Source organism: Schistocerca americana, chromosome 2 (assembly GCF_021461395.2).
Source record: "Schistocerca americana isolate TAMUIC-IGC-003095 chromosome 2, iqSchAmer2.1, whole genome shotgun sequence".
NCBI lineage: Eukaryota > Metazoa > Arthropoda > Insecta > Orthoptera > Acrididae > Schistocerca > Schistocerca americana.
This window is the reverse complement of record NC_060120.1, coordinates 203,862,646-203,877,409: the sequence shown is the minus strand read 5'-3', so window position 1 is coordinate 203,877,409 and position 14,764 is coordinate 203,862,646. Positions and strand designations below refer to the sequence as shown.

The 14,764-nt window shown below is 43.5% G+C and overlaps 1 protein-coding gene across 1 annotated transcript in view; it reads right to left on the bottom strand.

The window, feature by feature from the left end:
• LOC124593878 overlaps positions 1 to 14,764 on the bottom strand; it is a 256,554-nt gene that overhangs the window by 55,939 nt on the left and 185,851 nt on the right. Inside the window, exon 3 of the mRNA XM_047132225.1 lies at positions 3,698 to 3,887. Coding sequence (XP_046988181.1) covers positions 3,698 to 3,887 — 190 coding nt within the window. The remainder of the gene's footprint in view (positions 1 to 3,697; positions 3,888 to 14,764) is intronic.

Genomic DNA, 14,764 nt, shown 5'->3' with positions numbered 1-14,764 from the left:
AGACCAGGCTCGTCCAAACTGTGCCCCTGGGGCGCCAGCGCCCGCGATCGCCCGCGGCCAGCGCAGCGCCCCGGGCGAATTCCTATGTTGCTGCAGCGGCCGAGCCGTGCCCCTTAGCTGGCCGTGCGAACAGCCCGAACGCCAGCCGATAGATATACAGGGCTACTACAAATGACTGAAGCGGTTTCATAAATTCACTGTAGCTCCATTCATTGACATATGGTCACGACACACTACAGATACGTAGAAAAACTCATAAAGTTTTGTTCGGTTGAAGCCGCACTTCAGGTTTCTGCCGCCAGAGCGCTCGAGAGCGCAGTGAGACAAAATAGCGACAGGAGCCGAGAAAGCGTATGTCGTGCTTGAAATGCACTCACATCAGTCAGTCATAACAGTGCAACGACACTTCAGGACGAAGTTCAACAAAGATCCACCAACTGCTAACTCCATTCGGCGATGGTATGCGCAGTTTGAAGCTTCTGGATGCCTCACGGTTTAAAGTTTACGGTCCCCTTTTTCTTCTGCGAAAAAAACCTTACAGGACACGTGTATCTGGACATGCTGGAAAATTGGCGCATGCCACAACTGGAGACCGACAGCGCCGACTTCATCTTTCAACAGGATGGTGCTCCACCGCACTTCCATCATGATGTTCGGAATTTCTTAAACAGGAGATTGGAAAACCGATGGATCGGTCGTGGTGGAGATCATGATCAGCAGTTCATGTCATGGCCTCCACGCTCTCCCGACTTAACCCCATGCGATATCTTTTTGTGGAGTTATGTGAAAGATTCAGTGTTTAAACCTCCTCTACCAAGAAACGTGCCAGAACTGCGAGCTCGCATCAACGATGCTTTCGAACTCATTGATGGGGACATGCTGCGCCGAGTGTGGGAGGAACTTGATTATCGGCTTGATGTCTGCCGAATCACTAAAGGGGCACATATCGAACATTTGTGAATGCCTAAAAACATTTTGAGTTTTTGTATGTATGTGCAAAGCATTTGTGAAAATATCTCAAATAATAAAATTATTGTAGAGCTGTGAAATCGCTTCAATCATTTGTAATAACCCTGTATTTGTTCGCCCGTTTTCCCTTCGGGCAGAGGACGTCTCACATGTGCTTCAACTAGAGCTGATTGACCTACAGTGCCATATCCGCCTGAAGGACCGCTTTCTTATGTGTAAAACTTTGGATGACTTTTACAGCTGTCTTCCACGAGAAAAATATTCTCATCTGCTGAAGCACGCGGCCAAAGTTCTCTCAAAGTTTGGTTCCACGTATATTTGTGAGCGCTTTTTCTCTCTTTTAAAGCTTGCTAAAACTCAGAACCGTTCATTCCTTGGCGATAAAAATTTGACCAATTCTTTGAGGTTAGCAGTCTCACGGAATATTGTACCAAGGTTATACAGAATCGTTTCCTTGAAAAAGAAAAATGTGTAAAATGTTAATTGTCTTCTTTAACAATGTTGACTGTAAGAATTAAAGAGCTTCATAACCTTAATTCTATTTTAATAAGTTTTGAAACTTGGTCAGTTAAAATTATTACGTACAAAACAGCAAACTAAGGATCCGATTTCTAAACTCTGAAACAGGATACAAAAAATTGTAGCACGAAGTATAACAAAAAATACTTACTTGTAACTACTAACAGTAAGAATGAGACTCTATATCCCTCACATAAAATTAATTCTAAGATAGAATGTTTTGTTTAGGTCGGATCTGACCGCGGGGCAGTCCAGCGCAGAGCAGTGCTGTGCGGTCTCACTCGCTCTGCAGCTCTCTCTCTCTTTCTCTCTCTCTCTCTCTCTCTCTCTCTCGCTCCTATGGCGACAGTAGCGACACAGCGACACACGGTGGCGGACGGGGCGCTGAACTACACTGCCTAGCGCTCGAGGGGCGCGGGCGCGTCCGCCGGGCGCAATTCTTGGATGAGCCTGTTCTAGACCGTTCACTGCTTCCGGTTTATAGGGCAGTCTACTAACAAGGGAACCTCCCCGTCACACCCCCCTCAGATTTAGTTATAAGTTGGCACAGTGGATAGGCCTTGAAAAACTGAACACAGATCAATCGAGAAAACAGGAAGAAGTTGTGTGGGACTATTAAAAAAATAAGCAAAATATACAAACTGAGTAGTCCAAGCGCAAGATAGGCAACATCAAGGATAGCCAGAACTGAGGAGCTCAGTGGTCCCGTGGTTAGCTTGAGCAGCTGCGGGGCGAGAGGTCTCTGGTTCAAGTCTTCCTTCGAGCAAAAAGTTTAATTTTTCATTTTCAGACAATTATCAAACTTCGGGCACTGACACATAATCAACTTCGCTCTCCAAAATTCCAGGACATGTTCAGATTAGCTTGGACATATGCAGGATTTGACGGTCTACACACGGAAAAATTTGAAAACGTTAAAAACATATGTTTTGACAGAGCACAGGGAAAAGTGTGCGACTGTGAGACTTTTGGATTCATGTGTTGCAGTTTATGTGACAAACTCTTATGTTTTCATCACTTTTTTGGGAGTAATTATCACATCCACAAGAAAACCTAAATCGGGCAAGGTAGAAGAATCTTTTTACCCATTCGCCAAGTGTACAAGTTAGGTGGGTCGACAACATATTCCTGTCATGTGACGCACATGCCGTCACCAGTGTCGTATAAAATATATCAGACGCGTTTTCCTGTGGAAGAATCGGTTGACCTATGACCTTGCGGTCAACTGTTTTCGGTTCCCATTGGAGAGGCACGTCCTTTCGTCTACTAATCGCACGGTTTCGTGGTGCGGTCGCAAAACACAGACACTGAACTTATTACAGTGAACAGAGACGTCAATGAACCAATGGACAGATCATAACTTTGCCATAATAAAGAAAATTTTTTTTATCGAGGGGAGATTTGAACCAAGGATCTCTCGTTCCACAGCTGCTCACGCTAACCACGGGACCACGGTGCTCCAGAGCTTACACTTTCCCTGATGTTGCATATGTTCGCGTGGACTACTCAGTTTGTATATTTTGCTTATTTTTTATAGTTCCACACAACTTCTTCCTGTTTTCTCGATTGATCTGTGTTCAGTTTTTCAAGGCCTATCCACTGTGCCGACTTATAACTAAATCTGAGGGGGGTGCGATGGGGAGGTTCCCTTGTAAGACACTGATCGCATACCCAAACAAAGCGAACGAAATGAGATAACGTCCATAGGTATGTAACACACCTAAAGTACAGGTAACACGTTTGTGATCGTTACTGACAAAGGCTGCTAGGAAAAGTACCGTAGTCTACGCTTACTTAGGACAGTCTACGGTAGTTTTACAGCTCTACATACACACCATTACACTAGCGCGGCCGCGCGGGGTAGCCGCGCGGTCTTAGGCGCCTTGTCACGGTCCGCGTGGCTCGGAGGTTCGAGTCCTCCCTCGGGCATGGGTCTGTGTGTTGTCCTTAGCATAAGTTAGTTTAATTTAGATTAAGTAGTGTGTAAGGTTAGGGACCGATGACCTCAGCAGTTTGGTCGCACAGGACCTTACCACACATTTCCAAAATTTCACTTGCGCGGCTTAGGTCAGTGGTGGAAGGTCACGTGACAGCCTGTCACCAGCTCTACACCACCTGGTGCGTCCCAAAGCGACTAGCGTGCTTTCAGCTGGCTGACTTAATCTTCTGCCCGCACTTGACGGTACCAGCTGGACCGGCGCCTACTCACAGCCCCTGGTGGCGACGGCGATGGTCTGTCCGCGCGCCTTGGCGGCGGCCCCCTGCGGAGCGGCGGGCCGCACCTCGAACGTGTAGTTGGTGTCCATGCGGAGGCCGGTCACCACCGAGGAGAAGAGCCGCACGCGGCCGCCCCCGGGGCCGCCCTGCACCGCCTCCCGGCCGCCGCCGCCGTCCACCGCCTGCGGAGCAACCAACGCATCTGTATCCAGCACGGCACTAGTGCCACCAACTGCAGTCCTCATCACATAGGCACGGCAGTAGACTTCCACCGAATTCAGAAATCCGCTCCTAGCATCCTATATTCCAGTATAGCCTACGGAAAAATGTAACAGAACTACTCGTGGAATTTAAATGGGATCCATCGAAAAAAGACGATATTGCATTCACTCTACTCCTTTGTTGGCTGATTGATATAGCAACCGATTTTCGTGGTTATACTGAAAATAAAACAGTCACGGTTGGAAAGTTCTTTTTATTTCATTTTTATTTAAAATTTAATTTTTAAGTAAAAATAACTTTCCAACCATGATGTTTTATTTTCAGTATAAAGACGATGTTGTTCTCGGGAAGCAGTCTAGAACCACTAAAACGATTTCAACCAAACTTGGTACGCGTCTTAGCGTCTGGAGAGAATCTCTGTGGGGTAACAACCACATACTTATCAAAGGGGTGGGGATTGGGGTGAAAAAGAAGCGTAGGCCACAACGCCCGCCTACCAAGATTTTATTGATGCAATATTTCAGAACGAGAGCACTTACTGAGTTGCAAAAAATTTTATACATAATTTAAAACCTTCACGAACTTTTTCTCGCTAACCCCTCCACCCACATAATAATGAAATGAAAAAAGTTCATCCCTCACTACATTTTCGATGTTCATGCAGTAAAACTGTCGCATGAGGTATGGCGTCATGTTCAAATGTAATAATTCCTTGTTACCCATTCTATTCGCAACACGTTTAGCATAGAGCATCCACACGTTTAGCATAGAGCATGTCGCTCAATATACCTGCAAAGTTTTATCACTGTACAACATATCGTTCAACATATATAGGGTGTCCCATTTATCTTGACCACCCTAAATAACTGTTTGTCCAGAAGCAAATTACAAAATGTTTCAAGCAAATGTTCTTTAGCCGTCACGGGGACATCAATCAGCATGATTGCATTCGTTGTAGCTTTGTTTTTTACAAAGATATGAACAGCGGTATGACTTTTTTAAATGGCACCCTGAATTTTTTATTTGGTAATTCATTTCCTCTCATAAAGACTTCTTCAAAGCCGGCCGCGGTAGTCTAGCGGTTCTAGGCGCTCAGTCCGGAACCGCGGGACTGCTACGGTCGCAGGTTCGAATCCTGCCTCGGGCATGGATGTGTGTGATGTCCTTAGGTTAGTTAGGTTTAAGTAGTTCTAAGTTCTAGGGGACTGATGACCACAGATGTTAAGTCCCATAGTGCTCAGAGCCATTTGAACCATTTGAACTTCTTCAAAAATGTAACACAGTGTACCATTCACTGAAACACAACGTTATTAATTACATAACACAACACTGATTTTGAGCCCGGGATCACAAACTCGTCCACTTGCTGGAGTTGTCAGAAAACAAATGAAAATCAGGTAAAAACATAACACCAAATTGATTTTGACTCTCCTCTAGCATTGCCCAGGAGCAGAACATTCAAAGGTGCTCAAAGTGGTGACCCTGGTCACCGATACACTGGTGCACTCGTTGTACGAAAGAATTATTTATTACTTACAGTGTTGCTTGCTGAAGAGAATTACAAGCAAGCACGATACGTTCTTGCATGTCATCTCGAGTAGTTGGAATATCGCGATAGACAAGTCTTTAACGCATCCCCAAAGAAAAAAGTCCAGAGGATTTAAATCAGGAGACCTAGTAGGCCAAGTAACAGTTCCTCCGCGACCAATCCATCTGGCAGGATACCTTCGGTTCAGAACACGACGTGCATGCAGGGCATTATGTGCTAGACATCCATCGTGTTCATACCACATGTGCATTATTGTTCTTAGCAGCACTTCATCCTGAAAAGGAGGAAGAATTCTTCTGAGGAAGCTGGTATACGCTGTGCCATTTAGACTACCGTTGATGAAATAAGGGCCAATAATTGTAGTACGAAGAATCCCACACCAGACGTTAACTCTCCATTGACGCTGATGTCCCACCTGTCTTAGCCATCGTCGGTTTGTCGCTGGACAAACAATGCATGTTCCATGTATTTACCTGTCCTTTGAGAAGGAACATACATCGGTAAACAGAACATTGGAGAAGAAGTTCGGTTTGGCAAGGATTGGCTGCTGTGCCCACTGACAGAACTGTACACGATTCTGGAAATCATTCCCATGCAATTCTTGATGTAGGTGTACATGGTAAGGATGGAACCAGTGACGTGTAGGAATACGATGTACACTGGGTTTAGGAATGCCAAGTTCCTGTTCAAGCTGACGTGTGCTCACATGTGGATTCATAGCAACGGAAGCGAGAACAGTAACTTTGGCAGCTTCGTCTGTGCGGGTGCTACAACGATTGCGTTGTCATGGGTTGAAACTTCCCGTTTCCTGAAGCGTCGCAACAAGACGAGAGAGCATCCGTCGGGAAGGTGGGTTCTTGTCAGGATATCGCTCTCTTACAGTTCCGCTGCCTGCATAGCATTTCGCCTACCTTCAACAACAACAACAACAATAAAAGAAACGTTATGTCGATGCAGTTTGTAAGAAGGACAGCCTTTACTGTATGCCTACTCTACACAACAATGTTTAACAGGACTAAACTACTATACTAAATGTACCCGTACGTAAGAAAACAGTATTGCAATTACTGTTCTGCTAACTTACATTCCCCTTAGATGAGTAGCATGTCTACCCTCTCTTCGTTGGTGTACAATCTACTCACACAACTCTTCCCCTGACGATGGTTGACGGAATGACGGGTGTGCATTTTACTTATGTTTACATTTGTCCTCTGTCAACGTCTGCGCGTGGATGTGTTCCATTACGTCGAGTACCTGCACTAAGCGCTGGGAGCGTCAACGTCAAAGTTGTGTTATGTAATTAATAACGTGTTTCAGTGAATGGTACACTTTGATATATTTTTGAAGAAGTCTTTACGAGAGGAAACGAATTAAGGAATAAAAAATACAGGGTGCCATTTTAAAAAGTCATACCGCTGTTCATATCTTTGTAAAAAACAAAGCTACAACGAAGGAAATCAAGCTGATTGATGTCCGTCTGACGGCTAAAGAACATTTTCTTGAAACATTTTGTAATTTGCATCTGGACAAACAGTTATTTAGGGTGGTCAAGATAAATGGGACACCCTATAAAAGAAAAGGAGGAGATGGACAGAGAGAGGGGATGGAAGAGGTGGACAAAGAGGAGCGATGGAGAAGGTAGAGAGAGAGGGAAAGGAGGAAATGGACAGAAAGAGGGGAAGTAGGCGATGGACAGAGAGAGGGGAAAGAGGAGATGGACAGAGAAAGGGAAGAGGAAGAGCTGGACAGAGTGAGAGGCAGGAGGAGGCAGACAAAGAGAGTGGGGGGATTCCGAGATTCGTCTCATATATTTATCTGCTCTTGCAAATCGTTCTCTTATACATTGACACCCGCTACCTGTCTGCGAAAGTACTAAGCCTCTCGGAAGGAAATGACTAGTGTTATTTTCAACATTCACTTTCAGACTTGTGCACCTGTATGCTTCATATATCCCTTTCCTATTACTAATCTACTGTGTTTGATTGAAATGAGTGAGCGTTAGTTTTCGTAAGGGAAACCAGTATCTGTTGTATGGACAATGAGGAAGTGCTATGTTGTGCGGCTGATGTTCGGCTGAAATCTGTAATAGCTCACACAACGTCCCTCCATTCGTCTGAAACCCTCGCTTGCTGTGTGGTGTGAACTTTGTCTTCCCCAGCAAATTTACGAAAACATTGTTATGCATTTGATCACAGCTAATTATTTACGTCAAGCAAGACTGTAAATACGATTGCTGCTCTTTTCATCTTTCGTTTTTTAATCAAACTGAAGTCACGAAATCAAAGGAACGCCAATTACTGCAGAAAATGCTTTTCTGTAACATGAACAAGAAAGTACCAGAATCTGTTACTTACGAGAAGATGACGAAAAATATTAGCATCTACCAAAACGCAAACCTTCTTCTGCACTGCAACAGCACGTCTCTAATCACATGTCCACCTGCTTAGCTGGGTGGTACCGCGTTTGCCTGGCATGCAGCGGGCCCGGGTTCGTTTCTCGGTCGGGTTTCAGATTTTCTCCGCTCGAGGACGGGGTGTCGTATTCTCCTCATCATTCTTTCGTTATCATCATCGACACGGAAGTCGCCCAATGTGGTGTCACCTGAAATAAGACTTGCAAACCGGCCGCCGAACTCGCCCGGTAGGGGCCTCCCGGACAGCAACGCCACACGATCATTTTATATCATTTTCTAACCACATGATGACATCAATCACATACTATTTTTAGCATTATTCTCGTTCATCCTAGAATCTCCTGAGGACTTTTACAGTCGATGTGTCGTTAACTGACATTTAATTATAACGAATCGTACCTAGAGTGACGTGCCTTTGATAAATTTCCAATGCGCCGTTGCCTTGAAATGGCATACTGTCATAATTCACACGTTATAATACGGAAACAACGAAGAACGATGAATTCAATATGTCGTTTCAAAGTAGCGAATTAGGGACATCACGTCAACGATTGCCGATTTCAGCTAAACACCAGATGAACGCCTTGGCACTTGTTGTACGCTAGGGCAGTTGTACCAATAGTGGTAGTTTCAGTCGAAAGACAGAGAGTTTTAGAATTGCAGCAGGTTAGGTACCCGAGCACGTATACCGTTAAGCTGCAGGCGGTACACTGGTCATCTTTGGCTCCTCTCTCTCCCCCCCCCCCCCCCCCACCAAAAAAAAAAAAAAAAAAAAAAAAAAAATCCCTCCGGGGTGGCCGAGTGGTTCTACGCGCTACAGTCTGGAACCGCGCGACCGATACGGTCGCAGGTTCGAATCCTGCCTAGGGCCACTGAAAAGCGGAAGGCACACTGTTTGCCAGGTACCTGACTCGGCCGCTGGGAGTAGGTCAGAGCAGGTGTCCTCTGTCTTTACTCCAGTCGTTTTCGAATTACTGGAATGTAATTAGTGTGTAGCATTTAACCATCTCTACTTCGGCCTTTTTGGACTTTTGGGAAAGCTACATTAATTATGGTAGGAGGTGTATTAGAGATGGATTTACTATTTCTTGTGCTTTTGGCACGGAGTATTTTGTGTGTGCGTGAATTGCCCACCGCGTCTGATGTTCTGTAGTACAGAGAAACTTCATTCTCCCATACAGTTACTAAGGTGAAATGTGTAAAGTAAATTCGCGGAACGTAACAGCGAGAAGAACAGGGCTGAATTCCATGTTTTGCGTAAGTTTGAGGACTAGAAAGTAGATACCTTTGTTAAGCTAGCATGAAAGGCGGGCGATGGTAGGATTTAAGTCTATTCATTACTTAACTTTCAGTAAAAGCTTGCGCCTTGGATTCTTGAGGGATGCCCACTAAAGTATTGAAGATTCAAAATTTTAAGTGATTTTTCTTTCAGTTTTCTTTCTCTGGATACTAAACTACTGAAGATTCACAATTTTAAGTGATTTTTCTTTCAGTTTCCTTTCTCTGGATCATGGTTTGTTCAATCACGTGTTGCTCAGAGTACAGTGTATTGCATTTCCTTATTAATCATCGGATTGACCTCGATTCGAACAGCAGATACATGCTTACATGGTAGCACATTTTTCATTGATCTGGAATGGTGTAATTAACAGATTTTTGCAATTTGTGGGCTTGGGAAAATTGAATTCTTTCTTTCATAGTTTTCCATTAAACATAACTTCAGCTTCCGTGGTTATATTTGTGACAAGTATTACATTATAGCTGAATTTTATCGAGGAAGAGATGGGGTTTCTTTGCATGTATAGTGGCATGCTCTAACACGTGTTGTGCGTTGAAATTCAGTTCTCTGTTGTTAGTTGGACAGACTTAAATTTATGAACGACAGTGAGTACCTATGTATGCGAATTATTTTTATTTTCGTTCACTATACAGAATTTAATGGATTTTTCTTGGTTTGCGACATGCTCACAGTTGAGTTGAGATTCTCTCTGCTGATTAAGCAGTGGGCTTCATATCAGTATCGGTGGTGAAAAACAATGCCTAAGTTACTTCTATTTCTATTCATGTGTCATTTCGTTATCCTGGCAACCCTCTGTCGCTACTCAGTTTGGTGCACTGGTAAACTCTTGTATGAATAGTGTTCATTTTTATAAGTGCACGTTTACTGTCTACACTTTGTCCATGCATAACTTGTTTGATTAACAAATCATTTAGACGGAATGCTTATGGGATTACGATTTGTGTCTCACACTCCCATGTTGTTGTTGTTGTGGTCTTCAGTCCTGAAACTGGTTTGATGCAGCTCTCCATGCTACTCTATCCTGTGCAAGCTTCTTCATCTCCCAGTACCTACTGCAGCCTACATCCTCCTGAATCTGCTTAGTGTATTCATCTCTTGGTCTCCCTCTACGATTTTTACCCTCCACGCTGCCCTCCAATACTAAATTGGTGATCCCTCGATGTCTCAGAACATGTCCTACCAACCGATCCCTTCTTCTAGTCAAGTTGTGCCACAGGCTCCTCTTCTCCCAAATTCTATTCAATACCTCCTCACTAGCTATGTGATCTACCCATCTAATCTTCAGCATTCTTCTGTAGCACCACATTTCGAAAGCTTCTATTCTCTTCATGTCTAAACTATTTATTGTCCATGTTTCACTTCCATACATGGCTACACTCCATACAAATACTTTCAGAAACGACTTCCTGACATTTAAATCTATACTCGACGTTACCAAATTTTTCTTCTTCAGAAACGCTTTCCTTGCCATTGCCAGTCTACATTTTATATCCTCTCTACTTCGACCATCATCAGTTATTTTGCTCCCAAAATAGCAAAACTCCTTTACTACTTTAAGTGCCTCATTTCCTAATCTAATTCCCTCTGCATCACCTGACTTAATTCGACTACATTCCATTATCCTCGTTTTGCTTTTGTTGATGATCATCTTATACCCTCCTTTCAAGACACTGTCCATTCCGTTCAACTGCTCCTCCAAGTCCTTTGCTGTCTCTGTCAGAATTACAATGTCATCGGCGAACCTCAAAGTTTTTATTTCTTCTCCACTGATTTTAATACCTACTCCGAACTTTTCCTTTGTTTACTTTATTGGTTGCTCAATATACAGATTGAATAACATCAGGGATAGGCTACAACCCTGTCTCACTCCCTTCCCAACCACTGCTTCCCTTTCATGTCCCTCGACTCGTATAACTGCCATCTGGTTTCTGTACAAATTGTAAATAGCCTTTAGCTTCCTGTATTTTACCCCTGCCACCTTCAGAATTTGAAAGAGAGTATTCCAATCAACATTGTCAAAAGCTTTCTCTATGTCTACAAATGCTAGAAACGTAGGTTTGCCTTTCCTGAATCTTTCTTCTAAGATAAGTCGTAGGGTCAGTATTGCCACACTTCTTCCAACATTTCTACGGAATCCAAACTGATCTTCCCCGAGGTCGGCTTCTATCAGTTTTTCCATTCGTCTGTAAAGAATTCGCGTTAGTATTTTGCAGCTGTGACTTATTAAACTGATAGTTCGGTAAATTTCACATCTGTCAACACCTGCTTTCTTTGGGATTGGAATTATTGTATTCTTCTTGAAGTCTGAGGGTATTTCGCCTGTCTCATATATCTTGCTCACCAGATGGTAGAGTTTTGTTAGGACTGGCTCTCCCAAGGCTGTCAGTAGCTCTAATGGAATGTTGTCTACTCCGGGGGCCTTGTTTCGACTCAGGTCTTTCAGTGCTCTGTCAAACTCTTCACGCAGTATCATATCTCCCATTTCATCTTCATCTACATCCTCTTCCATTTCCATAATATTGTCCTCAAGTACATCGCCATTGTATAGACCCTCTATATACTCCTTCCACCTTTCTGCTTTCCCTTCTTTGCTTAGAACTGGATTTCCATCAGAGCTCTTGATATTCATGCAAGTGGTTCTGTTTTCTCCAAAGGTCTCTTTAATTTTCCTGTAGACAGTATCTATCTTACCCCTCGTGAGATAAGCCTCTACATCCTTACATTTGTCCTCTAGCCATGCCTGCTTAGCCATTTTGCACTTCCTGCCGATCTCATTTTTGAGACGAAAAAAAAATGGCTCTGAGCACTATGGGATTTAACATCTATGGTCATCAGTCCCCTAGAACTTAGAACTACTTAAACCTAACTAACCTAAGGACATCACACAACACCCAGCCATCACGAGGCAGAGAAAATCCCTGACCCCGCCGGGAATCGAACCCAGGAACCCGGGTGCGGGAAGCGAGAACGCTACCGCACGACCACGAGATGCGGGCATTTTTGAGACGTTTGTATTCCTTTTTGCCTGCTTCATTTACTGCATTTTTATATTTTCTCCTTTCATCAATTAAATTCAATATTTCTTCTGTTACCCAAGGGTTTCTACTTGCCCTCGTCTTTTTATCTATTTGATCCTCTGCTGCCTTTACTATTGCATCCCTCAGAGCTACCCATTCTTCTTCTACTGTATTTCTTTCCCCCATTCCTGTCAATTGTTCCCTTATGCTCTCCCTCAAACTCTCTACAACCTCTGGTTTAGTCAGTTTATCCAGGTCCCATCTCTTTAAATTCCCACCTTTTTACAGTTTCTTCAGTTTTAATCTACAGCTCATAACCAATAGATTGTGGTCAGAGTCCACATCTGCCCCTGGAAATGTCTTACAATTTAAAACCTGGTTCCTAAATCTCTGTCTTACCATTATATAATCTATCTGATACCTTCTAGTATCTCCAGGGTTCTTCCATGTATACAACCTTCTTTCATGATTCTTGAATCAAGTGTTAGCTATGATTAAGTTATGTTCTGCGCAGAATTCTACCAGGCGGCTTCCTCTTTCATTTCTTAGCCCCAATCCATATTCACCTACTATGTTTCCTTCTCTCCCTTTTCCTGCTCCCGAATTCCAGTCACCCATGGCTATTAAATTTTCGTCTCCCTTCACTACCTGAATAATTTCTTTTATCTCATCATACATTTCATCAATTTCTTCGTCATCTGCGGAGCTAGTTGGCATATAAACTTGTACTACTGTAGTAGGCGTGGGCTTCGTGTCTATCTTGGCCACAATAATGCGTTCACTATGCTGTTTGTAGTAGCTTACCCGTACTCCTATTTTTTTATTCATTATTAAACCTACTCCTGCATTACCCCTATTTGATTTTGTATTTATAACCCTATAGTCACCTGACCAAAAGTCTTGTTCCTCCTGCCACCGATCTTCACTAATTCCCACCATATCTAACTTTAACCTATCCATTTCGCTTTTTAAATTTTCTAACCTACCTGCTCGATTAAGGGATCTGACATTCCACGCTCCGATCCGTAGAACGCCAGTTTTCTTTCTCCTGATAATGACGTCCTCTTGAGTAGTCCCCGCCCGGAGATCCGAATGGGGGACTATTTTACCTCCGGAATGTTTTACCCAAGAGGATGCCATCATCATTTAATCATACAGTAAAGCTGCATGCCCTCGGGAAAATTTACGGCTGTAGTTTCCCCTTGCTTTCAGCCGTTCGCAGTACCAGAACAGCAAGGCCATTTGGGTTAGTGTTACAAGGCCAGATCGGTCAGTCATCCAGACTGTTGCCCCTGCAACTACTGAAAAGACTGCTGCCCCTCTTCAGGAACCACACGTTTGTCTGGCCTCTCAACAGATACCCCTCCGTTGTGGTTGCACCTACGGTACGGCCATCTGTATCGCTGAGGCACGCAAGCTTCCCCACCAACGGCAAGGTCCATGGTTCATGGGGGGGAGGACACTCCCATATCCATCCTTAATGAATTTGTGAAGGAACAAGGTAAAATCTTTATTACTGTAATTAGCTATGATATTCTGATTATTTGGTTGAAGGAACTGAAGGAAGTAAAGTTATCCGATGAATTTTTCAAGATCCATTGTCAGATTCAGATACAGGTGAGTAAATCAGTTAAAAAATTAAAGAGAGTGCATAAATGAAAGTACCACCTTGATTTATCACAAGACTGGAAAATGAAGTAGTCACTTTTGTCAAGATTACAGCTTTTTCATGTAACGGCGACCATTCAGAAGCTGACTTCTGACAGTTTCCTGTTTTGGTTAGCAAGTACCTTTCAGTTTTTTTGGAGGGGGGGGGGGGACACACGGGTACGCCTGGCGAACATGGAGATTGGGGCAGCATTACCGTATTGTTCCTGAACAACGGTTCACGAAGAAGCAACAAAGTATGAAAAAGTGCATTATTGTGGTGCACAAGCCATGAATTGTTTCGTCATGAACCCGAACGTTTTCATCGGCTTGTTTCACATAAATGGCGTTGAACTTGTAAATATTTATCATTCCTGAACGTTAGAACTTGTGGCAAGAACTCATGGTGCAATACGTCGTTAAGATCGTAGAACACAATGAACGTAAACTACTCATTTCGCCGCACTGGAGGTTTTTCGGGTCTTGGTGATCCAGAATGCTCTCTCTACAACGACTGAGTCTTAATTTGTGCTTCATATTAGTACACCCATGTTTCTTCACCTGTTATGACACGTTTCAGTAATTCCGCATCATTGCTGACTTCATCCAGCGACTCTTGAGCAACTTGTATTCGCCGCGGTTTTTGTTCGAAACAACAATTTTGGGGCACATTTTTCTGTCATGTGTTTCATATCCAAAACATCAGAAAAACTTTGATAACATGAGCCAATTGATACGCCACCATCATTAGCGATTCTCTGATTGTGTATCGGCAATGTTTATAAATCATTTATGTCACTTTTTGCACGATTTCATTGGCGATGTGCTGGAGAGTCCAGGGCGTCTTCACGGCCTTCTTCAGACCTCCCATACCACGGGTGAAACATCGTTGTACTCATAACAAAAGCAAT